Below are 26,706 nucleotides of genomic sequence, written 5' to 3'. Positions count from 1 at the left end.
CCTAAAGCAACCTTCCCAGCCTGAGTTCCTTACCTCAGCTGGATGACAAAGAAAGCAGCAACTGCAGAACTTCTAGATCTCCAGGACGAAACCACCATTCCCTGCGAGCAGTCCTGTAAGTACAGATTCCAAATACAAGGAGAAGACAAGTACCTCCATAGCTAGTCAGGCCCAAATCAAGCAGAACTCAAGACAGAGCAGAAGACAGATACCTGCCAGATCTATAGGCGTATGTTCAGATGCAGAATATACAGTCGTGGCCAAAAGTTTTGAGAATTAGATAAATATTGGAAATTGGAAAAGTTGCTGCTTAAGTTTTTATAATAGCAATTTGCATATACTCCAGAATGTTATGAAGAGTGATCAGATGAATTGCACAGTCCTTCTTTGCCATGAAAATTAACTTAATCCCAAAAAAAACTTTCCACTGCATTTCATTGCTGTCATTAAAGGACCTGCTGAGATCATTTCAGTAATCGTCTTGTTAACTCAGGTGAGAATGTTGACGAGCACAAGGCTGGAGATCATTATGTCAGGCTGATTGGTTTAAAAATGGCAGGACTTGACATGTTAAAAGGAGGGTGATGCTTGAAATCATTGTTCTTCCATTGTTAACCATGGTGACCTGCAAAGAAACGCGTGCAGCCATCATTGCGTTGCATAAAAAATGGCTTCACAGGCAAGGATATTGTGGCTACTAAGATTGCACCTCAATCAACAATTTATAGGATCATCAAGAACTTCAAGGAAAGAGGTTCAATTCTTGTTAAGAAGGCTTCAGGGCGTCCAAGAAAGTCCAGCAAGCGTCAGGATCGTCTCCTAAAGAGGATTCAGCTGCGGGATCGGAGTGCCACCAGTGTCGAGCTTGCTCAGGAATGGCAGCAGGCAGGTAGGTGTGAGCGCATCTACACGCACAGTGAGGCGAAGACTTTTGGAAGATGGCCTGGTGTCAAGAAGGGCAGCAAAGAAGCCACTTCTCTCCAAAAAAAACATCAGGGACAGATTGATCTTCTGCAGAAAGTATGGTGAATGGACTGCTGAGGACTGGGGCAAAGTCATATTCTCCGATGAAGCCTCTTTCCGATTGTTTGGGGCATCTGGAAAAAGGCTTGTCCGGAGAAGAAAAGGTGAGCGCTACCATCAGTCCTGTGTCATGCCAACAGTAAAGCATCCTGAGACCATTCATGTGTGGGGTTGCTTCTCATCCAGGGGAGTGGGCTCACTCACAATTTTGCCCAAAAACACAGCCATGAATAAAGAATGGTACCAAAACACCCTCCAACAGCAACTTCTTCCAACAATCCAACAACAGTTTGGTGAAGAACAATGCATTTTCCAGCACGATGGAGCACCGTGCCATAAGGCAAAAGTGATAACTAAGTGGCTCGGGGACCAAAACGTTGACATTGGCCCAGATCTTAATCCTATTGAGAACTTGTGGTCAATCCTCAAGAGGCGGGTGGACATACAAAAACCCACTAATTCTGACAAACTCCAAGAAGTGATTATGAAAGAATTGGTTGCTATCAGTCAGGAATTGGCCCAGAAGTTGATTGAGAGCATGCCCAGTCGAATTGCAGAGGTCCTGAAAAAGAAGGGCCAACACTGCAAATACTGACTCTTTGCATAAATGTCATGTAATTGTCGATAAAAGCCGTTGAAACGTATGAAGTGTGTGTAATTATATTTCACTACATCACAGAAACGACTGAAACAAAGCTCTAAAAGCAGTTTAGCAGCAAACTTTGTGAAAACTAATATTTGTGTCATTCTCAAAACTTTTGGCCACAACTGTATACTGTAAATACAGGTGAAACTCGAAAAATTTGAATATCGTGCAAAGTTCATTTATTTCGGTAATGCAACTTAACAGGTGAAACTAGCATATATGATAGACTCATTACATGCAAAGCGAGATATTTCAAGCCTTTATTTGTTATAATTTGGATGATTATGGCTTATAGCTTATTAAACACCAAAGTCACAATTTTGAGGTACCCTTTGCTCAGGTGGTATGGAGTAATTAGCCGACTAGAGTGTGACACTTTGAGCCTAGAATATTGAACCTTTTCACAAAATTCGAATTTTAAACTGCATTAATTCAATTCCTTTTACTTTGCATTACTGAAATAAATGGACTTTTGCAAAATATTCTAATTTTTTGAGTTTCACCTGTATACTACAGAGGGCAGTATACTGCTACAGATGGATCTGGATAGATTGGAGGCTTTGGCAGAGAAGTGGCAGATGAGGTTTAACACTGACAAATGTAAGGTTATGCACATGGGAAGGAATAATGCAAGCCACCAGTACATACTAAATGGTAAAACACTGGGTAACACTGACATGGAAAAGGACCTAGGAATTTTAGTGAACAGCAAACTAAGCTGTAGCAACCAGTGTCAGGCAGCTGCTGCCAAGGGCAATTAGATAATGGGTTGCATCAAAAGGGGCATAAGTGCCCATAATAACATAGTCCTACCACTTTACAAATCACTAGTCAGACCACACATAGAGGACTGTGTACAGTTCTATGTTCCTGTGAACAAGGCAGACATAGCAGAGCTGAAGAGGGCTCAGAGGAGGGCAACTAAAGTAATAACTGGAATGGGTGGACTACAGTAACCAGAAAGATTATCAAAATTCGGGTTATTCACTTTAGAAAAAAAAGACAACTGAGGGGAGAACTAATAACTATGTATAAATATCTCAGGGGTCAGTACAGAGATCTCTCCCATCATCTATTTATCCCCAGGACTGTGACTAGGGGGCATCCTCTGCATCTGGAGGAAAGAAGGTTTGTACACAAACATAGAAGCGTATTCTTTAAGTTAAGAGCGGTGAGACTATGGAACTCTCTGCCTGAGGAGGTGGTGATGGTGAGTTCATTAAAAGAGGTCAAGAGGGGCCGGGATGTATTTCTGGAGTGTAATAATATTACAGGCTATAGCTACTAGAGAGGGGTCGTTGATCCAGGGAGTTATTCTGATTGCCTGATTTGAGTCTGGAACAAATGTTTTCCCCCTAAAGTGGGGAAAATTGGCTTCTACCTCAGTTTTTTTTTTTTTTTGCCTTCCTCTGGATCAACTTGCAGGATAACAAGCTCAACTGGATGGACAGATGTCTTTTTTCAGCCTTATAAACTATGTTACTATGTTACATCCTATCGGTCATTCCACTTGACTGCAAATAACTGGCCATTTACAATTGTGAATGATGCCCCTTTTTCCACATGTCTGTACCCCAGCTCTTTTGGGAAGCCAGCTCTATTTTTTGGACTTTCACATATAGGCCCCTGTATTTGCAGTTTTACAGGAATGGAGGGTCCCCATACAGATCACAGACAGGTGGTATACTGTTTTTATATATATATTTTTTTTCTCTCTCCAGACATTTGTGTTTAGAGAAGATATACATTAAAAAAAAAAAACTGGATGTACTTTGATTACCAATATTCATTGAATACAAGAGAGAGCTCCCACAGCAGTACCAATCATCACTCCAAGCCCTCAGCTACCTCTGGTAACTGAAAGCAAGGCGCTGTTTTATCTCCCTGTAAAAAGGAGTATCTGAAGGAATAAAGCCAGTTAGTGACCACCATAAAAACACATAAGGGAGGTCACTAACGGGCTAAGCATAAAAATGGCTTCTCTTATATGTGTGTTTTTTGATGATTAAGAGATTATTTATGGTTGAAACACATCACATTCTGAACATGAAAATGGCTTCTCCTCTGTGAATTTTCTGATGTCTATCAAGACCTGATTTACTGTTAATACATTTCCCTCATTTTGAACATGAAAATGGCTTCTCCCCTGTGTGAATTTTCTGATGTATATCAAGACCTAATTTAGTGTTAAAACATTTCCCACATTCTGAACAAGAAAATGGCTTCTCCCCTGTGTGATTTCTCTGATGTATGAGAAATTCTGATTTCATCTTAAAACATTTCCCACATTCTGAACATGAAAATGGCTTCTCTCCTGTGTGAATTCTCTGATGCATAACAAGATATTCTTTACGGTTAAAACATTTCCCACATTCTGAACATGCAAATGGCTTCTCCCCTGTGTGAATTCTCTGATGTATAACGAGATATTGTTTACGGTTAAAACATATCCCACATTCTGAACATGGAAATGGCTTCTCCCCTGTGTGAATTCTCTGATGTACAACAAGAGCTGATTTATGCATAAAACATTTCCCACATTCTGGACATGAAAATGGCTTCTCCCCTGTGTGAATTCTCTGATGTACAACAAGAGACGATTTCTGATTAAAACATTTCCCACATTCTGAACATGAAAATGGCTTCTCTCCTGTGTGAATTCTCTGATGGATAACAAGATCTGTCGTACGGTTAAAACTTTTTTCGCATACTAAACATGAAAATGGCTTCTCCCCTGTGTGATTTCTCTGATGCATTACAAATTCTGATTTCATCTTAAAACATTTCCCACATTCTGAACATGAAAATGGCTTCTCTCCTGTGTGAATTCTCTGATGTATAACAAGATATGATTTCTGGTGAAAACATTTCCCACATTCTGAACATAAAAATTTCTTCTCTTTTACGTGAGCTGTTTGATGTTTAGCACCTCTTCTGTGACTTTTATTCTGTGTTACAGTCTTTGATAAAAAAGAAGATCGGAGCTGTTTAACAGAATTAAATGATGCATTGTTGCTGTGATTGGATGAGGGTATATTTTGCATATTGGCATGCTCTTCAAATATATCTCGTGTGATACCACAATCATCTACTTCAAAATCTGAAGATACCAGATGTTTCTCTAAGTTCCTGGTATAGTCATCTGCCAAGAATAAAACACATTTTATTGTTGATGAATAACATTAAAATTGTATTGAAGTTTTATAACTTTTCCATATAAAAAATCCACAAAAAGTACAAACATACCACAATCTAATAGTAGACCGAGGGGCATAACTAAAAAACGCTGGCTCCCACCTTGAGCAACTTCCCTGCAACCCCCACCCAATCAGTCACTTAAAAGATATATATAAATAAAAGCTTTCCTAGTGCTGGACAAGAGGCGACGAATCCCCTCTTAGTGCCCCACATAATAGTTTAGTGTCCCTTTCACAGTGGAATTCCCCCTTAGTGCCCTCTTCACAGTACAAATGCTCCCTAAGTGCCCCCACTCAGTAGAATGTCCTCTTGAGGTCTCCAAACAGTAGTTAAGCACCCGAGTATAATGGAAGTCAATGGGAGAACCCGAGCATTAAATCTGGTACCCCCTGCTCTGAAGAGGGGAGGGTGCCTGGTTCATAAGAAAATGGCAGAAATTGTTGGTAACACCACCAAAATGGTTCTGTAATAGCATGGGGAGGACGTATGGATGCATTTTGGACTTGCTGGTAGCTGCTGGGAACTATGTTGTCCGCTTAGTACGCCACAATTACATAATGACAATAATACGCACAAAACCAAGGGAAGAAAAATATCGATTTTAGAGGTAAAATTGATAGAAAACATTATTTCCTGAATATTTACTTGTATATAAAGTGTAAGTCCTGCCAAAAATTACAAGGAAGAGGCACTCCGATACACCCTTAGTTACACATAAAGGAGGGCATCATACACACCCTTTAAAAATTATGATTGATGGCCTGCTGGTGACCCTCAAAAACATTAGGAGCAAGGGCCTGCTGATCTGACCATCTAAGACATTATGGGCGGTGGCCTGCTGCCGCTTTGGTGACTCTAGTTAACCTGGGGCCGATGGCACGTCCCCGTGACGGCGACGATCCATTCGGATGTCTGGCCTATCAACTTTTGATGTAATTGTTAGCTCAAAACAATTGTAAACTACGGGTAACGGGGAATCAGTGTTTGATTCCGGAGAGGGAGCCTGAGAAACGGCTACCACATCCAAGGAAGGCTAGCGGGTGGCGTGCAAATCACACACTCCCGACTTGTGGAGGTAGTGACGATAAATAACAATACAGGACTCTTAAGATGCCCTGTTATTGGAATGAGTAATAAAAAATTACAGGGAATGTCACTGAGGTATTTTGGATGAGGAAACATTATACAGGAGAGGCCCTGCTGCCGCTTTGTTGACTCTAGATAACTTCTGCCTGATCGCACGTCCCTATGACGTCCACGATCCATTTTGATATCTTCCCTATCAACTTTTGATGTTCTTTTATGCGCATAACATGGTGACCACCGGTAATGGGGAATTATTGTTCGATTTCAGAGAGGGAGCCTGTTAAACAGCTATGGCTACTACTTCAAAGCAAGGCAGAATGAGTTGCGGGCCTGCAGGTAAGCTGACCCTATAAAACATTATATGCGAGGGCCTGCATTTGAGCTGACCCTGTAAAAGATTTGAGTTGCGGGCCTGCTGGTGAGCTGAAGTGGAACCGACAAACCCAACTTGATTTTGATGGCTGCATTAATCATACAGCTCTACAGATTTGTTTCCATCTGCATCTTTTTCAACAATCTGTGGCCTCAGTCTTTTATCCAGACTCTGTTATTGTGCCACTATGTGGCCTCCTCATGCTGCCATCTCCACACCATGTCACCTTGCCACTCATTTTTATCACCATGCTGCTGCTGATACCGCTTAAAAAGGCCTTAAACTGAACACCAGGCCCACAATTTAATTAAGGTTTTGGAATCGATAAACTCAACTTGCATTTGTGAGCTGCATCAGTGGCGTAGCTAGAAATGACTGGGCCCCACAGCACATTTTTGAATGGGGCTCCATCCCACAGTAATTTTTTAGCGACCCCTTCCTTTCATGCCGCCCCCATTCCTGTGGCTAGTAAAGATCGCTCTCTCAGACCAGGACCGGCAGCTGTTCCATTAGTTTTATACACTGTCTATACTGTCACTGTATATAATTTCATTGTGTGATACTGTTGAGGGGGCCTTGACCAAATACTTTAGTCGTCCTCATCCTGGATGGAAACCTTCTGGGTCAGGGCCCCAAAGTTGCAGCTTCCCCTGCTTCCCTTATAGCTACGCCCCTGGTCTGCATTAATCTGCAGGTGACCGTGATACAGCTCCACAGATTTGTTTCCATCTGCATCTTTCTAAACAATCTGTGGCCTTAGTCTTTTATGCAGACTCAGTCATTGTGCCACTATGTGGCCTCCTCATGCTGCCATCTCCACAGTATGTCACCTTGCCACTCATTTTTATCACTATGCTGCTGCTGCTTAAAAGGCCTTAAACTGATCACCAGACCCACAATCCAATTAAGGTTTTACGCTCAAAACCAAAGTAAAAAAAAAAAACGATTTTATAGGAAAAATTTATTGAAAACATTCTTTCCTGTATATTTACTTGTATACAAGTGCAAGTTCTGCCAAAAATTACAAGGAAGAGGCACTCCGATACAACCTGTATATCACATAAAGGAGGGCCTCATTCACATTGAGTTGCGGACCTGCAGGTGAGCTGGCCCTGTAAAAGATATGTATTGCGGGCCTGCAGGTGAGCTGACCCTCTAAAAAATTATATGTGAGGGCCTGCTGGTGAACCGACCCTCTAAAAAATTATATTCAAAGGCCATATATGCGGGGGCATTATATGTGACGAATAAGCAACGCATGTTGATACGACGGAAGAGGAGGTGGAGGATGAGAAAAGGAAGATTTAGGCTACTTTCACACTTGCGGCAGGACGGATCCGACAGGCTGTTCACCCTGTCGGATCAGTCCTTCCGCTATTTCGCCGTGCCGCCGCTCTGACCCCATTGACTATAATGGGGACGGGGGCGGAGCTCCGGCGCAGCACGGTGAGAGCCGCCGGACTAAAAAGTCGGATATGCAGGACTTTTAGTCCGGCGGCCTTTCGCCGTGCACTGCCGTGCTTCGCCGGAGCTCCGCCCCCATTATAGTGAATGGGGACGGAGTGGCGGTCCCGGCGAAATAGAGGAAGGACGGATCCGACATGGTGAACAGCCTGTCGGATCCGTCCTGCCGCAAGTGTGAAAGTACCCTTAACCATATACCCTTGTTTGTGGTAGAACGGGTGCATGGGAATACAGTCTATTAACTACATTAAAAACAACACATGTAAAGTGCCTTTATATTCATCAGCATTCCTCTGGTGGAGTCGAGAAGTCATGGTCAATCCAGGCCTTGAGTCAATCTGTCAGCATTTTCAGTTGACAGGTGGATACACTTATCGGTTATAATGCCACCAGCAGAACTAAATACACGCTCAAGCCAGCACCTCCAAAGCCTAGAGCGCCAGTTCGTGCCAAGTGTCCAGCTTGGACACCTAGTAGTTGTAAGGCACTGAGGGATCATTGAGGAGGCTGACACGGTCTGCTATGTACTCCTTCACCATCTTCCAAAATGTTTCTCTCCTTGTGGCAGTAGGCCGCACATCAGGGTGAGGGTGCTGGCAGGGTGTCATGAAACTGTCCCAGGCTTTGGCGAGTGTTGCCATGCCTCTGTTGGAACTGCTGGGTGCTGCCCTTGTCTCCCCTCCTCAGTTGGCCAAGGAAGTACGGACTCTGCCGCCAGCGTTGTCAGATGGAAAATTGTGGAGCAATTTTTCAACAAGTATCTTCTGGTATTGCACCATTTTGCTTGTCCACTCCACCAGAGGAATGAGAGATGAGAAGTTCTCTTTGTAACGGGGGTCGAGAAGGGTGAGATGGAAAATTGTGGAGCAATTTTTCAACAAGGATCTTCTGGTATTGCACCATTTTGCTTGTCCACTCCACCAGAGGAATGAGAGATGAGAAGTTCTCTTTGTAACGGGGGTCGAGAAGGGTGAACAAAAAGTAATCTATGTTGTTTAAAATGCGTATAACGCATGGGTCGCGGAAAAGGCAGCCTAACATGAAGTCAGCCATGTGTGCCAGAGTACCAGCAGGCGAGACTTCACTGTCTTCATCAGGAGAATCACTCCCAATCTCATCATCCTCTTCCTCTTCTTCTGCCCACCCACGCTGAACAGATGGAATTAAACTTCCATGGGTACAACCCTCTGAAGCGGAAGCAACCGTCTCCTGCTCCTCCTCCTCTTCAGTCTCCAATTCGCGCTGAGAAGACGAACTGAGGAGCAAAGCGTTGTCCTTAATTGTGAGCAGCGAGCATTTGAGAAGACACAGAAGTGGGAAGGTGACGCTGATAATAGCGTTATCGCCGGTCACCATCTGTGTTGATTCCTCAAAGTTGCATAAAACCTCACAGAGGTCAGACATCCATGCCCACTCCTCGCTTGTGAATAGCGGAAGCTGACTCTAACGGGGACGACAATGTTGCAACTGGCATTCCACAACTGCCCTCTGCTGCTTACAAAGCCTGGCCAACATGTGGAACGTGGAGTTCCAGCGTGTGCTCACGTCGCACAACAGCTGGCGAGCTGGCAATTTCAAGCGCTGCTGCAGCGTTGACAGACCGGCTGAAGCTGTCGGTCACTTGTGGAAATGTGCACACCCGAGGCGCACCTTCACCAGAAGCTCAGGCAAATTGGGGTATGTTTTTAGAAACCGCTGAACCACAAGGTTGAATACGAGGGCAAGGCATGGGATGTGTCCAAGGTTGCCCAGCTCCAAAGCCGCCACCAAGGTATGGCCATTATCAGACACAACCATGCCTGGTTCTAGGTTGAGTGGCGAGAGCCACAGCTCAGTCTAGTCTCTTATACCCTGCCACAGCTCTGCGGTGGTGTGCTGTTTGTCACCTAGGCAGATCAGCTTCAGCACGGTCTGTTGCCGCTTCCCCACTGCAGTGCTACACTGCTTCCTGCTACCGACTGATGGCTGACTGGTGCTGCACGCGGATAATTCGGAGGTGGAAGTGGAGGAGGAGGCGGAGAATGAGAAGTGGGGGTTGGAGCCACTAACGTAGGTGGTGGCGGAAACCCTGATGGAATTGGGGCCTGCAATCCTTGGCATCGGTAGCACCTGTGCCATCCCGGGGTACGAGTGGCTCCCGGCCTCCACAACATTAACCCAGTGTGCCGTCAGGGAAATGTAGCGTCCCTGGCCGAAAGCACTTGTCCATGTGTCCATGGTTAAGTGGACCTTCCCAGTAACTGCGTTGGACAGGGCACGTGTGATGTTAAGGGACACATGTTGGTGCAAGGCTGGCACGGCACACCTTGAAAAATGGTGGCGGCTGGGGACTGCGTAACGAGGGACGGCTGCCGACATCAGGCTGCGGAAGGCCTCAGTGTCCACAAGCCTAAATGGCAACATTTCCAGGGCCAGTAATTTGGAAAGCTGCACATTTAGTGCTATGAACTGTGGGTGGGTGGCTGGGTATTTGCGCTTGCGTTCAAATGCCTGGGGTAATGACATTTGTGGATGTGGTTGCTGATGGTGCTTGCGAAGGTCCAGGTGCAGGGCGGGAGGCATCCATGTCTGCGTCTTTGACAGGGGATTGGCCAGCACGTAACACAGGGGAAGAGGAGGCAGTGGTGTGACCCGCAGACACAGATTGTGGACCCAGGCGTTCGGCCCACCTATTAGGGTGCTTTGATGACATGTGGCGGATCATGCTGGTGAGGTTGCTCCGCCCCGGCTCATTTTGGTGTGGCACAGGTTGCAAACTACTATTCTTTTGTCGTCCGTACTTTCCTCAAAAAAGCGCCATACTGCCGAACACCTACCCCTTAGCAAGGGAGATTTACGCAAGGAGGTGCTCCGTGGAACAGTTGCGGGCCTGTTCGGTGGTATCTGCCCTCTACCTTTTGCCACCTCACTGCCTCTTCCAGCCTGTTGCAGTGCTGCAGATCCCTCCCCCTCTGTACTGCTCTCCTCGCTCGGCTTGTTGCCACCTTTCCAGGTTGGGTCAGTGATGTCGTCGTCCATCACCTCCTCTTCCACTTCCTCACTCTGATTTGTTGACCTAACCACAACATCAGTGATTGACAACTGTGTGTCATCCTCTTCCTCAAACTCTTGAAACAGTAATTGCGGTTGAGTCATTGGCAACTGTGTCTCATCATCATCCACCTCATTAAACACTAATTGTCGTTCCCCAGCGTCATGTTCTTGTGACTCTGGATGCTCAAGAGGTTGGGAATCGGGGCACAAGATCTCAGGTCCCTCTTCAAGCGTGCTTGGCGAGAGGGCAAAATCAATTAATGGCGATGAAAAGAGATCCTCGGAATATCAGAGTGTGGGATCACTTGTTTGGCCAGACTGTAAATGGTGGGAGGAAGGAGGATCAGGGGATTGTGTGGACCAGACTCCTGGCTACTGAGACTGGACTTGGTGGAAGATAGGGTGGTGCTTAATCGACTGGAAGCACCATCTGCTGCAATTCAACTGACCACCTGCTCGCACTAGGCATACTTCAAGAGTGGTCTCCTGCGCCGCCCTGGGACATGAAGCTAGGTATCTTGGATGATTGTTTTTCTTGTGCTCTGGCAGCAGGCACAGTTTCAATGCGCCCAGGGCCACGGCCTCTGCGTGCACCATCAGAATCACGGCCGTTTTTTAATGCTTGCTTTCTTCATATTAAATGTTATATGTTATAAAGGACCGTACATAGGAAAATTATGGAAAAAATATCTTTGTTGTCAGTAATATTTTTCCCAATATCTGGGCCTGACACACACACACGCTATTGCAGCACAGATGTGACAATTCACTGCAGGGACCCTTTATAGGAAAAATGGGGATAAATTATGGAAGAAATATAATAGTTTTCAATAATATTCTTCCTATCTCTGCCCCTGACACACAGAAGGTATTGCTGAACAGATGTCACAAGTCACTGCAGACACCCTCTATAGAAAAAAAAATCGCTAAGGATGGAAAAAACTCCCTACACTATCTGTCCCTTCCTAACCGCAGCTCTCCCTGACTCTCAATGAGCCGAACCCGCATCATCGGGTGCTATATAGCACCCGATGACGCGTTCCGGTCAGCCAATCACAGTGATGCCAGTACTTATCTGCACGTTTATTGGCTGCTTAGCAGCATGGCGGTCGAGCACATGCATGCGGTACTCGGTCGAGTACTGCCATGTGCCGAGCATAGCAATGCTCGAGCTGAACACGTATTCGGCCGAGCATGTTCGCTCAACACTAGTGTTGAGTGGTGAGACTTTTTTGTATGACTTCTGAATGTAGCATTCACAAGTGAAAAAAAAGCCATAAAAACTGACCATTTTTGCATGCCTTTCCTGGTCGTCTGGACATTTTGCATTCATTTTTAACGGCCATTATTTGAAGATGGTTTAGATGATTTTTATTTGCTTTTCTTATTTAATTATCAACCCCTGCAGTATACATAACGTCCCCCATAGTGGCCCCAGTTAGTAATAATGTTCCCCAGGTTGGCCCCCATCAGTAATAATTATTAATCATCCACTTGCAAGCGCAGAGACGGTCGCTCTTCATTTGGTGCTAAAGGACCTACACTCAGTGGGATGATGTCACCATGTGCTCCTAAGCAATAATACTGGGAGAGCATGGTGATGTCATCACGTTGGTAGCACAGGTCCTTCAGCACGAAGAGAGACTGCCTTGTGTGTGCAAGCGGATAAGGCAATTTATTTTTATTTTAATCCTTAAAAGGCCATTTTCCACTAGTGTACCCATAATAAACGGCCATTACATGGATGCTCTCCTGTAGACTGGCCATTAAAAACGGTCACATTGGTTTAAATGAGGTCCATCTGGCAGTGAAAACAGCCACAAACAGGACATGTCCCATTTTTCACAAACCCTATTCACTGGTCTTAAAAAAAAAAAATGCCCATGTGAATAGCGCCATTGACTTCAATTCATTCTAAAAACAGATTACACAAACTACATATAGCGCCAAAGAATAATCCTGTGACCGGAACATCATCACTGCAGCTAGGACACTGTGCACACCGAGGTCTCTCCAAAACTCAGTCCTGTCACTGTCAAGTAAACAAACTGCATGGCCCACACCATAACATCTTCCTTTTTTCATGCATTTTTATTAAAAGGGTTGTCTCATCTGAGACAATGGGGTCAGTTCGCTAGGATATGCTCCTATTGTCTATGGCTGGGACCTGCACCTATCTCCTAAGCGGAGCCCCGAAAGTGGCGGAGGGTGCACTGTGCATGCGCAGCATTGGCTTGGCTATTTCCATCAGGCGAATAGAAGTTAATGGGAACGGTGGCCGGTCATGCACAGTGCGATCCCATTCACTTTTATGGGGAGAGCACTTGGTGGTGGCCGGACCAGAGTCCTCCAGCCACCACTTTGGCCAGCTCTGTTCTCAATATAGGTGGGGGTCCCATCACCCTAGTAATATGACCCCCATTGTCTCAGATGAGACAACTCCTTTAACCCCTTAGTGACCAGCCTGTTTTGGGCCTTACTGACCAAGCTTTTTTCTTCCTTTTTCATCTTCGAGTTCCAAGAACCATAACTTTTTTATTTTTCCGTCTATATAGCTTTATGAGGGCTTGCTTTTGCGGGACAAGTTGTAGTTTTTAATAGCGCCAATTTTGGGGTACACATAGCTTTCTGATCAAATTTTATTACTCTTTCTGTGAGGGAGAGGTGAAAAACAGCAATACTGTCACTGTGTTTTTACATTATAAATTTTATGGCCTTCATTTTTCGGTATAAATAACATAATATCTTTATTCTCTGGGTCAGTACAATTACAGTGATACCAAATACATATTGTTTTTTTTACATTTTACTACTTTTTTGCAATAAAACACCTTTTTTTATATAAAAAAAAAAAAAGATAAAATGTTTTTGCATTGCCGCTTCCCAAGATTCAACTCTTATTATTAAGTTTTTTCGGTGCAACTAAGAATAAATTAGCAATTCTGTTTTATTGAATAAATTAGTTTTTTTTTACCACTTAATAGTCCCACAAGGGGACTATAACAGACAGCTTTTTTATTGATTTTAAAATGCAATGCATTATCCCTATAGTGCAATGCATTTTAATGTCAGTGCTATTCTGACATTGACCAGCAGGCTGCGCCAGAGAGGAAACTACTTAAGCCTGGTCTGGGGCCTACACGAGACCCCAGCCAGCCTTCACACACATCTGCATTTACGGGGTGCCGATGGGAGACAGAGGGAGTCCGCTCCCTCTGTCAGCACTTTACATGCGGCAGGCGCCACTGCCCGTGGCATGTAAAGTGTTAAACAGCCCAGATCAGCACTCCTGCCAGTCTGGGCTGTTAGAGCCGGGCCTCCACTCCCCGCTGCAAAGAGGACCCGTGCAGCGCTTAGACTGGGCGCCGTAAAAAGTGGCGGCCCATCTTAAGGCCCCTTAGTGACTGCATTAAAAAGGCATATGGGTGGTCACTAAGGGGTTAATAACCCCATTGATAGCATGCCAAGGCGTGTAGGTGAATTTTTTTTATGCACGTGTAAGAAAAACAGATTAATACAGATTTTTAAGAATTTTTGGGAAAATAATGTAAGCCATATATTGTATTGGTATCCTGTTCTCAGCAACTTCCTGGTAATTAGTGTCTATACTTGTCCTCTCAAAGCCAGTGTGAGCGAGTCCTGTCTATCTGGACAACGGGCCATTAGCATCAAAGGTACTGTAGTTGTCAATTATCTAAAGAATGGAGAGAGAGAGAAAAAAAAACCTGGAGGGTCCAGAGCAAAGACCGGGACTGGAGAGACTTGAGAAGACCTCTGTATAGTAACTACGCTGTACTGTAGAGGGATAGGACTTTGTGGTTTAGTTACCAAGTGGTCTTGGGAGTAACTTTATTGTTAGTAGTAATTATTAGTAATTGTTATTGTGTACAAGTCTCTCCGTATGTGATATTTATGTTTGTTCCTTTATACTTTCATATATACTCATCAATAATAATAATAATAGTAATATCATTATTCCCACATTGCACAATATATCTATTTTTTTTAATTATTTGTATCAGCAGAATCCTAGAGACCTCTCTGCTTTACTTAGTGGTCACTACTCACCTGGGCGGTTATCTGTAGGAATGTCCTCTGTACTCTGCTCATCACCCCTCACATATGTCTCTGGGGGATTAATATTTTTCAGATCTTCACCCGGATTCACAAGCTGTGAAAGAAATATTGTAGAAGTCATCAGACGGTTGGAGAAGTCGCGTGGAAGGTTTTATATGACCTGAAAAGATGACCAAGAATGACCGACCGGACAGCAGGAGTTATCGGACCCAAATATCTGCAGGTCTCCTGTATAAATCCGATCTGATTGCTTCATTATTCCAACCAGTTTGCAATGCAGGGAGAGCAGCCCTTATATTCCATCCCTAACATTACATTGTGTGTATATAACATTACATTGTTTGTATATAACATTACATTGTTTGTGCACCTGTTGCCCTTGCTGCCCGCCCCAGGGCTGTGAAGTCGGTAAGACAAAGTTCTTTCGCTCCATGGCTTATTTACCTCCTAGGAATGGACATAATCATCTGCTCTGCTGCAGCCAATGACTGGATTCAGGGGTAAGATGTCCACAAGAAACACATCACCACTAAAGCCAGTCATTGGCTGCAGTAAAGCAGGTGACCATGCCTGTGCCGGCGAGGAAGCAAACAACATTTACTGGAAGATGGACACACAGGAGCTGGCACACATAACCAGAGCTAAGGGTAGCAGGTACGTATGACTCTTTCCATAGTAGAGGCTGCGGGCACATGTGAAAAGTTACCGTATTTTTCACCCTATAAGACGCACCGGCCTATAAGACGCACCTAGGTTTTTGGGGAGGAAAATAAGAAAAAAACTATTTTTAACCAAAAGGTGTGCTGTGTGGTTGGTGGGTTTGGAACTAATGGTGGTCTGTGGATGGCACTATTACTGGGGATCTGTGGATGACGGACACTGTTATGGGGGGTGATCTGTGATGGACACTGTTATGGGGGGGGGGGGGGATCTGTGGCTTGCACTGTTACAGGGGGATCTGTGGCTGGCACTGTTACAGGGGGATCTGTGGCTGGCACTGTTACAGGGGGATCTGTGGCTGGCACTGTTACAGGGGATCTGTGGGTGGCACTGTTACAGGGGGATCTGTGGGTGGCACTGTTATATATGTGCCATCCACAGACCCCCAGCCCATAACAGTGCCATCCACAGACACCCCCCAGCCCATAACAGTGCCATCCACAGACCCCCCCAGCCCATAATAGTGCCATCCACAGACCCCCCCAGCCCATAATAGTGCCATCCACAGACCCCCCCAGCCCATAATAGTGCCATCCACAGACCCCCCCCAGCCCATAACAGTGGCATCCACAGATCCCCCCCCCGCCCCCGCCGCTCCAGCATACAAATATAAGATGTCTTATTCAATTAATAGTTATTAAACATGCCCCCTCACTCCTAATAGTACCTTACATCCTAATCGCTTCAGTAGAACCCAGGCAGGCAGGCCGGGCTGCCGGCGCGTCCCTCACTGACGTCACTTGCCTGCGCCGCCTGCTTCATTCATAAAGTAGGCGGCGCAGGCACGTGACATCAGGGAGTTATATTAGTATACCGGAGCGGTGGGGCGGGGCTATACTACACTGACTGCCCCGCCGCTATTGCCAGCCCCCAGTTCCTCCTCCCAGTCCCTCCCCAAGCAGCTTGCGATGTAAAACTGCAAGCATTCGCCCCATAAGACGCTGGGGCATTTCTCCCCCATTTTGGGGGGAGAAAAAGTGCGTCTTATGGGGCGAAAGATACGGTACTTATTCCCGAACAAACCCTTTAATGCTGTATTTCAGTTCTATCTAGAAGTTTTGGGATGACTGCAGGCATGAAGATACTGTACCTAGTATAAGGGACAGGGGAGAACACAGGAGAGGTGAGAACTGATTATCTATCATCACTAGAACACCCTGATTATCACTGCTTATCGTAAAAGGACAGGAGAGGTGAGAACTGATTACGATTATATGATTATTATTACTATTATTAGTACCTTCCAAAAGCCACTACTTTTTTTTAACAAATGCTGCACGACTAGATTTATCGCATGCATCATTCAGGGAGCATGTGTTATTTCTCCCCAACACAAAGCAGCCACAATGTTCCTGCAATTGTCTCTGCCCAGTTGGAGTTAGGCGAGGAGACAACCAGCGCGGTTATTTGCTGCTTGATGCCCTTTAGAAAGTATTTGGCTATGTGGCTACTGTCACCCAGGGAGATCATCTGTAAAACCGCATGGCACCGCTTCACATGATAGGAAGAAGGGGGAGTGGGAGCGATGTTCTGCTCTGCTTCTGTTTGGGACAGACAGGAGGATATCCATGGAGGAGGCCGATAAATGCCTGGTTTCGGAACAAACGTGGAGGTGTCAATAGGACCTGGCCTTCTTGTTACAGTGCTGCCTCGCTGAAAAAAACAAACATTCATCTAATGGGCTGTGAAAGGCATGAACTGTTCCAGTCCGTAACCGTTGCTCCAGGTGTCCATTGTGTGCACCTTGCTTCACAGCTAGAATTGCAAGGAGTGGCCCACATTCACCACCACTTGAGAGTACAAAGCAGGGATGGCTTTTTTTGAAAAAATACCAGCTACTGTATATAACTTCTAGTGAGGCTGAGCACATGCCATTAGCCCCCTAAAGGCAACAGAATCCACAAAGTAATACCACAGAGACTGCACCACCAGCAACTTGTGCAAGCAGAGTTGTTTCTTGGCCACACATTCCATTATGGATGGCTGATGGTGGGACAGAATAGGAGGAGGCATAGTCTGAGCAGGAGAAGCAGTAACTGATGATGACTTGGACACAGTACTGCACGTGGATGCCGCCTGGCTGCCACAAAGGAGACGGGAGAAGGAGGAATCTCTTGTTGTGGTAGCTGGCAGACACCTCTGTCACTCCCATGGCTTATTGTAATCTGGCAGATCTTGCACAGGGCATTGCTTTTGTTTGCCAGACAGGAGATACTTGCACACTCCACACAGAGCTAGCTGCAGCCGAGCTTGTTTTAGGTCTGGCACGTTTTCAGCCTGCGACCATAGTATCATCAGCATCACCAGTTCCCAAGCTGACAATACTAGAAGCAGATCTGGCCCTGGCAGGTTTTGGGAGGTTCTAACTGTATGTTGCCTTCACTCTGTATTGCTGCCATTGCCACCATCCTCTTCCTCTGAGGTTACCTTCTTCTCAGCACCCTGATCTAGCTCCCAGATCCTGTCCAACACACAATCATTGTAATAGTCCTCAACCTCCCAACCATGAAAACTATGATATGTCATCATGGGCTTCCTAGCCCCCTCCAGATTACCTGCTTGCCTTGAGTTCCACTGCTGCTACCACTGCCCCTACCACCACGAGTGCAGCTACAGGTGCCACTACTCCTACCACCACAAGCACAGCTATGCATGGTGGTGCCCCTCCTCCCCCGAATCTCCTGCTCATGGTAGTCTAAACGCTGAGCCATCCAGTCCACAATTCCATCCTCCGTATCCTCAATAATATTAGGAGCCAAGGAGAACTGTGGCCAACTACTACTACTCCTGGCAGGCACTGATACTGCTGATACTACATACATTCTGACTCTGGGAGGACGAGGCATGGGAATTTCGTTTTGCACTCTTCCATTTCTCAGACATTTTATTATGAGGTCTATAAATGAAACGTCAGGGGTTTGGTACACACCGATTATTTAACAGTACAAGCAAAATGGCAAGTGTGTTTTTTATTATTTAAAGACAGTGGCACAATTAAATGTCTCTCCACTTCTACAAACACACTCCACACTGGTATTGACAATTTACTTTGGGAAGAATGCAGTTAAATGTCAGGGGTTTGGTACAGACAGATTATTTAACAGGACAAGCAAAATGGCAAGTGTGTTTTTTGTAATTTAACCCCTTCCCGACATAAATGACGTACTACTACGTTACTTCCCGCGTTTTGACATAATAGTACGTCATGGTGATCTGGCGGGCACTGGAGCGGTGCGCACCCGGTGCGCTCCCTGACAGTGATGGCCAGTTCGCAGTGTTCGCCGACGAACACATGCGATCTGCCATCTTCACTCACAAGTCCGGCGCTGCAGAGGTAAGTCCTTACCTGTGCCGCGAGCCGCTCTGAAACACATGCTGTCACCGGGAGCAGGCAGTTCATGTGTGAGAAGGCAGCCCGATGCCTCGCATGGCATCGGGACCTGCCTTCTACGGGTGCCCAGGAGATCCAGCCTCAGGCCCGTCTCCTAGGCAACCTGTTAGTGTATGACTCTGTGAAATCCACTAACAGGCAATGCATTATAATACAGATCTAACGTAATGCATTGCAGATGGGATCAGACCCCCAAAAGTGAAAGTCAGAAAAAAAGTAAAAAAAGAAAGTGTTTTTAATTAAAAAAAATAGTTTTTAAGTAAAAAAAAGAAAAAAATGCCCCTTTCCCCTTATTTTATAAGAAAAAAAAAGAAAAAGAAAAAGAAAAAAAAACAAAAAAACACACATATTAGGTATCACCTAATCCGTAATGACCAGCTCTATAAATTTATCACATGATCCACACTGTCCGATAAACACCATAAAGATAAATAAATAAAAACGGTGTAAAAAAAGCAATTTTTGGCAGCTTACATCACAAAAAGTGCAATACCAAGCAATCAAAAAGGCGTATGCCCCACAAAATTATATCAATAAAACAGTCACCTCATCCCGCAAAAAATGAGCCCCTACATAAGAAAATCCCTCAAACAATAAAAAAAAACTATAGCTCTCAGAACATGGAGACACTAAAATATCATTATTTCAGTTTAAAAAAATACTTATTGTGTAAAACTTAAATAAATTAGAAAAAGTAAACATATTAGGTATCGCCACGTCTAACGATCTGCTCTATAAAAATATCACATGACCTAACCCCTCAAGTAAACGCTTTAAAAATAAATAAATACTGCACCAAAACAACAATTTTTTTTGTCACTTTGCCCCATAAAGTGTAATAATGAATGATCAAAAAAAGCATATGTACCCACAAATGGTACCAATAAAAATATCAACTCTTCCTGCAAAAAATGAGCCCCTGCACACTGATCGGCAGAAAAAATAAAATAAAAAATAGGGCGTTTAGAAAATGGAGACACAAAAACATAATTAATTTTTTTTCAAAAATGCATTATTATGTAAAACTGAAACAAACAAAGAAAGTAGACATATTTGGTATCATTGCGTCCGTAACAACCTGCTCTATAAAAATAGCACATGATCTAACCTGTCAGATGAATGTTGTAAAATATAAAAACGGTGGCAAAACATCCATTTTTTGGTTACCTTGCCTCACAAAAAACGTAATTTAGAGCAATTAAAAATCATATGTACCCCAAAATAGTACCAATAAAACTGGCACCTTATCCCCTAGTTTCCAAAATAGGGTCACTTTTTTGGAGTTTCTACTCTAGGGGTGCATCAGGGTAACTTCAAATGGGACATGGCATCTAAAAACCAGTTCAGCTAAATCTGCCTTCAAAAAACCATATGGCGTTCCATTCCTTCTGCGCCCTGCCGTGTGGCCGTACAGCAGTTCATGACCACATATGGGGTGTTTCTGTAAACTACAGAATCAGAGTAAGAAATATTGAGTTTTGTTTGGCTGTTAACCCTTGTTTTGTTACTGGAAAAAATGGATTCAAATGTAAAATCTGCCAAATCTGAAATTTCATCTCCATTTTCCATTAATTCTTGTGGAACACCTAAAGGGTTAACAAAGTTTGTAAAATCAGTTTTGAATACCTTGAGGGGTGTAGTTTCTAAAATGGGGTAATTTTTGGATGGTTTCTATTATATAAGCCTCACAAAGTGACTTCATACCTGAACTGGTCCTTAAAAAGTGGGTTTTTGAAATTTTCTGAAAAATTTAGAGATTTGCTTCTAAACTTCTAAGCCTTCTAACGTCCCCAAAAAATAAAATGTCATTTTAAAAATGATCCAAACATAAAGTAGACATATGGGAAATGTAACATAATAACGATCATATGAGGTATCACTATCTATTATAAAAGTAGAGACATTGAAATTTGAAAATTTGGTTATTTTTCAACATTTTTGGTAAATTTGTGATTTTTTTTTTACAAAAAAATTGTGAAAAGGTGAAATATATTGACTCAAATTTATGACTATCATGAAGTACAATGTGTCACGAGAAAACAATCTCAGAATGGCTTGGATAAGTAAAAAAGTGTTCCAAAGTTATTACCACATAAAGTGACATGTCAGATTTGCAAAAAAATGGCCTGGGCAGAAGGGCGAAAACTGGCCCGGGGTAGGAGGGGTTAAAGAAAGTGGCACAATTAAATGTCTCTCTACAAGGTTAAGACTGTAGTGTAATGGATAATGTAGAGATTATATCTTCAGCAGCATGATATGTTTAGGGATATACAGAAGACAAGGAGGAGTAGCTGGTGGGGAGGAAGCTCTCCAGAGGGATCTGATAAATGATGCTGTAATCTTGTAGTTCACAGGATGTCAGCCACACAGGAGAGAAACAGCAAGCCTCAGACTGGAGGTCAGACTAGAGGTCACATGACCAGATATCCATAATCAAAAGGTTCAAAATGTATGGATGCATCTGAGCAGCTATAAAATTGTTGGAGAGTTAGAATGATATATGCTGATGAAAATAATCCTATATAGCTTTTACAATAATCAACTTCCAATATTATCAGGGACGTAGCTGTAAGGCAGGGGTGTGGCCACCATTTCATGTGGCCCCCGGTCCCCTGCCAGTACATATTGTGAAAATGCTAATGACCACTTTAATTATAGAAGTGGTCATTAGCATGCGGGAGGCACAGGAAGGTGAGAACAGCGCATTGCTACCTGTACTCACCTTCCCCGGTCTTCTTCCGGCCACACGCTGTGTCCTAACACGTACAGTGCCAGGACGTAGTGCATGTAGATGCGCACTATGACCTGACGCTGTGCGCTGTCAGGTCACAGTACAGCGTGGCGGGAAGAAGACCAGGAAGGGTAAGTAAATCTGCCAAGTGGCAGCACCGTCCGGAGCTCGAGAGGCAATTTTATTTATTTATTAATTTTAAATGTCTGATCTGAGGTCTGATTATGGTCCGATCTGAGGCTGGGGGTCTGATGAGGTTCTGATCTGAGGCTGGGGGTCTGATGAGGTTCTGATCTGAGGCTGGGGCATCTAATCTAAAGCTGGGAATGGCGTGATGAGGGTCTGATCTGAGGCTGATGTACGCTGGGGGGGTCTCATAGGAGGGTGATTTGAGGCTGATGGAGGTGGGGGGCAGATCTGAGGCTGAGAAAGGGACATTTGTGAAGAAAGAGGCAGGGACAGTGGCAGGGAGAGCGAAAGCTGGGTGAACCCTTCTTTGGACCCCTCTGGGTTTAGCTTGGCTGCCATTATGCCAAATAAAGAACTAAATATAGTAGGGATCGACCGATTATCGGTTTTACCGATATTATCGTCCGATATTGAGGATTTTGAACGTTATCGGTATCGGCATCTATTTTGCCGATATTCCGATAACGTATTGAGAACACAGAACGCGCTGCTGACAGCGCGTTCTGTGTTCCCTCCGCAGCACAGGGGAGAAGGAAGCAGTGTCTCCCTCCCCCTGTGCTGCCGCCAATGGCAGGAGAGGAGACAAGAGGAGGGGAGGGGCTGTGGCCGCTGCGCCACCAATGAAGATGAGTTTTTCATTAATTCATATACAGGAGGCGGGAGCTGGCTGCAGAGTCACATAGCCGGCTCCCGACCTCTATGAACGGCAGCTGCGGTCCGCGGTAGTTAACCCCTTAGGTTCCGTGGATCGCAGCTACCGCTCATAGAGGTCGGGAGCCGGCTATGTGACTCTGCAGCCAGCTCCCGCCTCCTGTATGTGAAAGAGAGGTATCTTCATTGGTGGCGCAGTGCGCCCCCCCCCCCTCAAGCCCCCTAGTATTAATCATTGGTGGCGCAGTGCGCCCCCCACCCCCATCCCAATAGTAAAAACATTGGCGGCGCAGTGCGCCCCCCCCCCCCCAGTTTTAATCATTGGTGGCAGTGGCCACAGGATCCCCTCTCCCCTGCTCCTCCGATCGGAGCCCCAGCTGTGTAAGCCTGGGGCTCCGATCGGTTACCATGGCAGCCAGGACACTACTGAAGCCCTGGCTGCCATAGTCAGCTCCCTGCTGCTGTGTGCACAAAGCACAGAGCAGCAGGGACAGTGTGAGATCCTATTCACCCTGATAGAGCTCTATCAGGGTGAATAGGACAAGGGTTCTAGTCCCTAAGGGGGCTAAAAGTTAGTAAAAAAAAAACAAAACACAAAAATATTAAGTATAAATGAAAAAGATGTACAAAAAAAATTAAATAATAATACACGTTAACAATAAACATTAATTTTCTGCATATTTGTGTAGGAAAATTTTTTTTCCCTCAAAAATAAAAATACCCAGAATATCGGTATAAATTATCGGCTATCGGCCTGAAAGTTGACAAATTATCGGTATCGGTATCGGCCCTAAAAAATCAATATCGGTCGATCCCTAATTACAAGTAGTACAGGCACCATTTTGAACACATATAGCAGTCTAATTTTTAAGTTGAGAATGTTCTATATTTTAGGGATCGACCGATATAGATTTTTTAGGGCCGATACCGATACACAAATATGCAGAAAATTAATGTTTATTGTTAACGTGTATTATTATTTTATTTTTTTTGTACATCTTTTTCATTTATACTTAATATTTTTGTGTTTTTTTTTTTTTTTTTACTTTTAGCCCCCTTAGGGACTAGAACCCTTGTCCTATTCACCCTGATAGAGCTCTATCAGGGTGAATAGGATCTCACACTGTCCCTGCTGCTCTGTGCTTTGTGCACACAGCAGCAGGGAGCTGACTATGGCAGCCAGGGCTTCAGTAGTGTCCTGGCTGCCATGGTAACCGATCGGAGCCCCAGGCTTACACAGCTGGGGCTCCGATCGGAGGAGCAGGGGAGAGGGGATCCTGTGGCCACTGCCACCAATGATTAATACTGGGGGGGGGGGGGGGGGGCGCACTGCGCCACCAATGTTTTTACTATTGGGATGGGGGTGGGGGGCACACTGCACCACCAATGATTAATACTAGGGGGCTTGAGGGGGGGGGGGCGCACTGTGCCACCAATGAAGATACCTCTCTTTCACATACAGGAGGCGGGAGCTGGCTGCAGAGTCACATAGCCGGCTCCCGACCTCTATGAGCGGTAGCTGCGATCCGCGGCACCTAAGGGGTTAACTACCGCGGACCGCAGCTGCCGTTCATAGAGGTCGGGAGCCGGCTATGTGACTCTGCAGCCAGCTCCCGCCTCCTGTATATGAATTAATGAAAGACTCATCTTCATTGGTGGCGCAGCGGCCACAGCCCCTCCCCTCCTCTTGTCTCCTCTCCTGCCATTGGCGGCAGCGGCAGCACAGGGGGAGGGAGACACTGCTTCCTTCTCCCCTGTGCTGCGGAGGGAACACAGAACGCGCTGTCAGCAGCGCGTTCTGTGTTCCCAATACGTTATCGGAATATCGGCAAAATAGATGCCGATACCGATAACGTTCAAAATCCTCAATATCGGCCGATAATATCGGTAAAACCGATAATCGGTCGATCCCTACTTGTAATATATAGAGCAGGCGCCATTTTGTGCTGCAAATATACAGTCCTGATCAAAAGTTTAAGACCACTTGAAAAATGGCAAAAAATCATATTTAGCATAACTGGGTCTTAACAAGGTTCCAAGTAGAGCTTCAACATGCAACAAGAAGAAATGGGAGTGAGACAAAACATTTTTTGAGCATTCAATTTAATGAAAACAACGAATAAACTGAAACAGGCTGTTTTTCAGCTGATCAAAAGTTTAGGACCACACCTCCCAAAAAAAACTAAACCCCCCCAAAACAGAAATCCAACTTCCAAACATGAACTCAGTAATGAGTAGCTCCGCCGTGACTTCAAAAACTCGTTTCGGCATGCTTGATGCAAGCGTTCCCATGAGGAGAATAAAACTTACTTCCACCTTTGAATGTCCCATGTTTGGTGCTCTCTTGCAAAGTCCAAAACGAGCAGTTCTGTGGCGTTCAAGGAGACGAGGTCTTTGAAGATGTTTTTTGTTTTTGAAGCCCTTCAGTCTCGGATGCCGTCTGATTGGGGCTGCAGTCAGCACCAGTAATGGCCTTAATTTGGGCCAAGGATCGTCCAGTGTCTTGACGGACAGCCAATTGGATCCTCCGGCTTAGTGCTGATGAAATTTTTTTGGGTCTTCCACTTGGCTTTTTTTTTCCATAACCCTCAGGATCATTTAAGAAATTCCAAATGACTGTCTTACTGCGTCCCACCTTGGCAGCGATGGCGCGCTGTGAGAGACCCTGCTTATGCAGTTCAACAACCCGACCACGTTCAAAAAGGGAGTTTTATTTGCCATCACAACGTGTGACTACCTGACAGAAAATGACAATGAATCCACATCTTTGCACAGATTTGGCCTTTTAAAGGCATGTGGTCCTAAAATTTTGATCAGCTGAAAAACAGCCTGTTTCAGTTTAATTGTTATTTTCAATTAATTGAATGCTCAAAAAATGTTTTGTCTCACTCTCATTTCTTCTTGTTGCATGTTGAAGCTCTACTTGGAACCTTGTTAAGATCCAACAATGTAAAATATGATTTTTTGACATTTTTCAAGTGGTCTTAAACTTTTGATCAGGACTGTATAGCGCTCTAGATTTTTTTAATTGAAGCGCAATTTCTGTAACTTACCCCTAAGTCAGTTCTATCTTTGACCAAATATAGCTGTCAAATTTTTAAGTTGAGAGTTGTTTATGGCCCCCGAACAATGTTACAAATTTCCAAATGGCCCTCGGCAGCAAAAAAGGTTCCCCACCCCTGCTATAAGGGGTGCAGTCGCTACTGGGCCTAGGAGCCTGAGGGGGACCAAAGATCCTTGTGTCACATAAGAAGACTCCGGTACTATACAAAGTTCATGAAGGTCAAGTTACATCTCTGGCTGGAGGGAAAGAGTAAGGTCAAGAATTTGGCTTGGGTCAGGGGGTGCAGTTTCAATTTTCGCCTCAAGCAGCAGGAAGGCTATGTGCTTCCCTGCCCCTGGCCACAAAGCACTGAGGGAAGGGGGTCAAAGCTGAAATCTTGCACCAGAGCACATGAGCCTTTAGCTACGCCCCTCAATATTACATTATACTCTATGGAGAAAAAATGTGGGGGATTCAGTCAGCACAACCCTGTAGGCAGGTGCACATCGCTATGGCGAAATACACATACAAACGCAAAAACACAAATGCAATAGCACTCTGCAACGCCGCTATGCTGGATGTTAAATGAGGCATTGGTGTAAATTTTGGCCAAAGCGTAATAAGCCACTCACCTGCCTCATTCAACATCCAGCATAGAGGCAGGGCAGAGTGCTGGTTGCAGAGTGCTATTGCATTTGTGTTTTTGCGTTTGTATGTGTATTTCGCCATAGCGATGTGCACCTGCATACAGGGTTGTGCTGACTGAATCCCCCACATTTTTTCTTTGTAGTATATATTGGAGGCGTGGCGATCTCCATGTAGTCATGCACACCTGACCAGTTAGTCTGCCCTGGAGGCTGGTTTTAAAGTCAGTATAAAACTGAGTCTGCTTATATAGCACATACCAGTAGCCATTTGGCTCCAGAAGAAGTATATAGTGGGCTCAGCATGCATGTTGGTACTTGCATCCCTGGATCCGATGAAAGCTGTCACGGCACCGGACGGGGTTAAAAGCAGAGTGTGCCTGGCGTGCATGCTGTACCTGCGCTCCCTGGACTTTGTGTGGCTATCATGGCCCATA

General features: G+C 44.9%; 1 protein-coding gene and 1 pseudogene across 1 annotated transcript in view; both read right to left on the bottom strand.

Annotated features, from left to right (window-relative positions):
• The window catches only part of LOC121003523, a 791,128-nt pseudogene that overhangs the window by 375,180 nt on the left and 389,242 nt on the right, over window positions 1–26,706 (bottom strand).
• Window positions 3,477–26,706, bottom strand: part of LOC121004240 (gastrula zinc finger protein XlCGF26.1-like) — a 273,048-nt gene continuing 249,818 nt past the window's right edge. The window contains exon 5 of the mRNA XM_040436398.1: window positions 3,477–4,547. Coding sequence (XP_040292332.1) covers window positions 3,787–4,547 — 761 coding nt within the window. The 3' untranslated portion in view covers window positions 3,477–3,786. The remainder of the gene's footprint in view (window positions 4,548–26,706) is intronic.

The sequence above is a fragment of the Bufo bufo genome, chromosome 6 (assembly GCF_905171765.1).
Source record: "Bufo bufo chromosome 6, aBufBuf1.1, whole genome shotgun sequence".
Lineage (NCBI taxonomy): Eukaryota > Metazoa > Chordata > Amphibia > Anura > Bufonidae > Bufo > Bufo bufo.
Note: the sequence above shows the minus strand (reverse complement) of the source record. Positions and strands in the feature narration are given on the sequence as shown.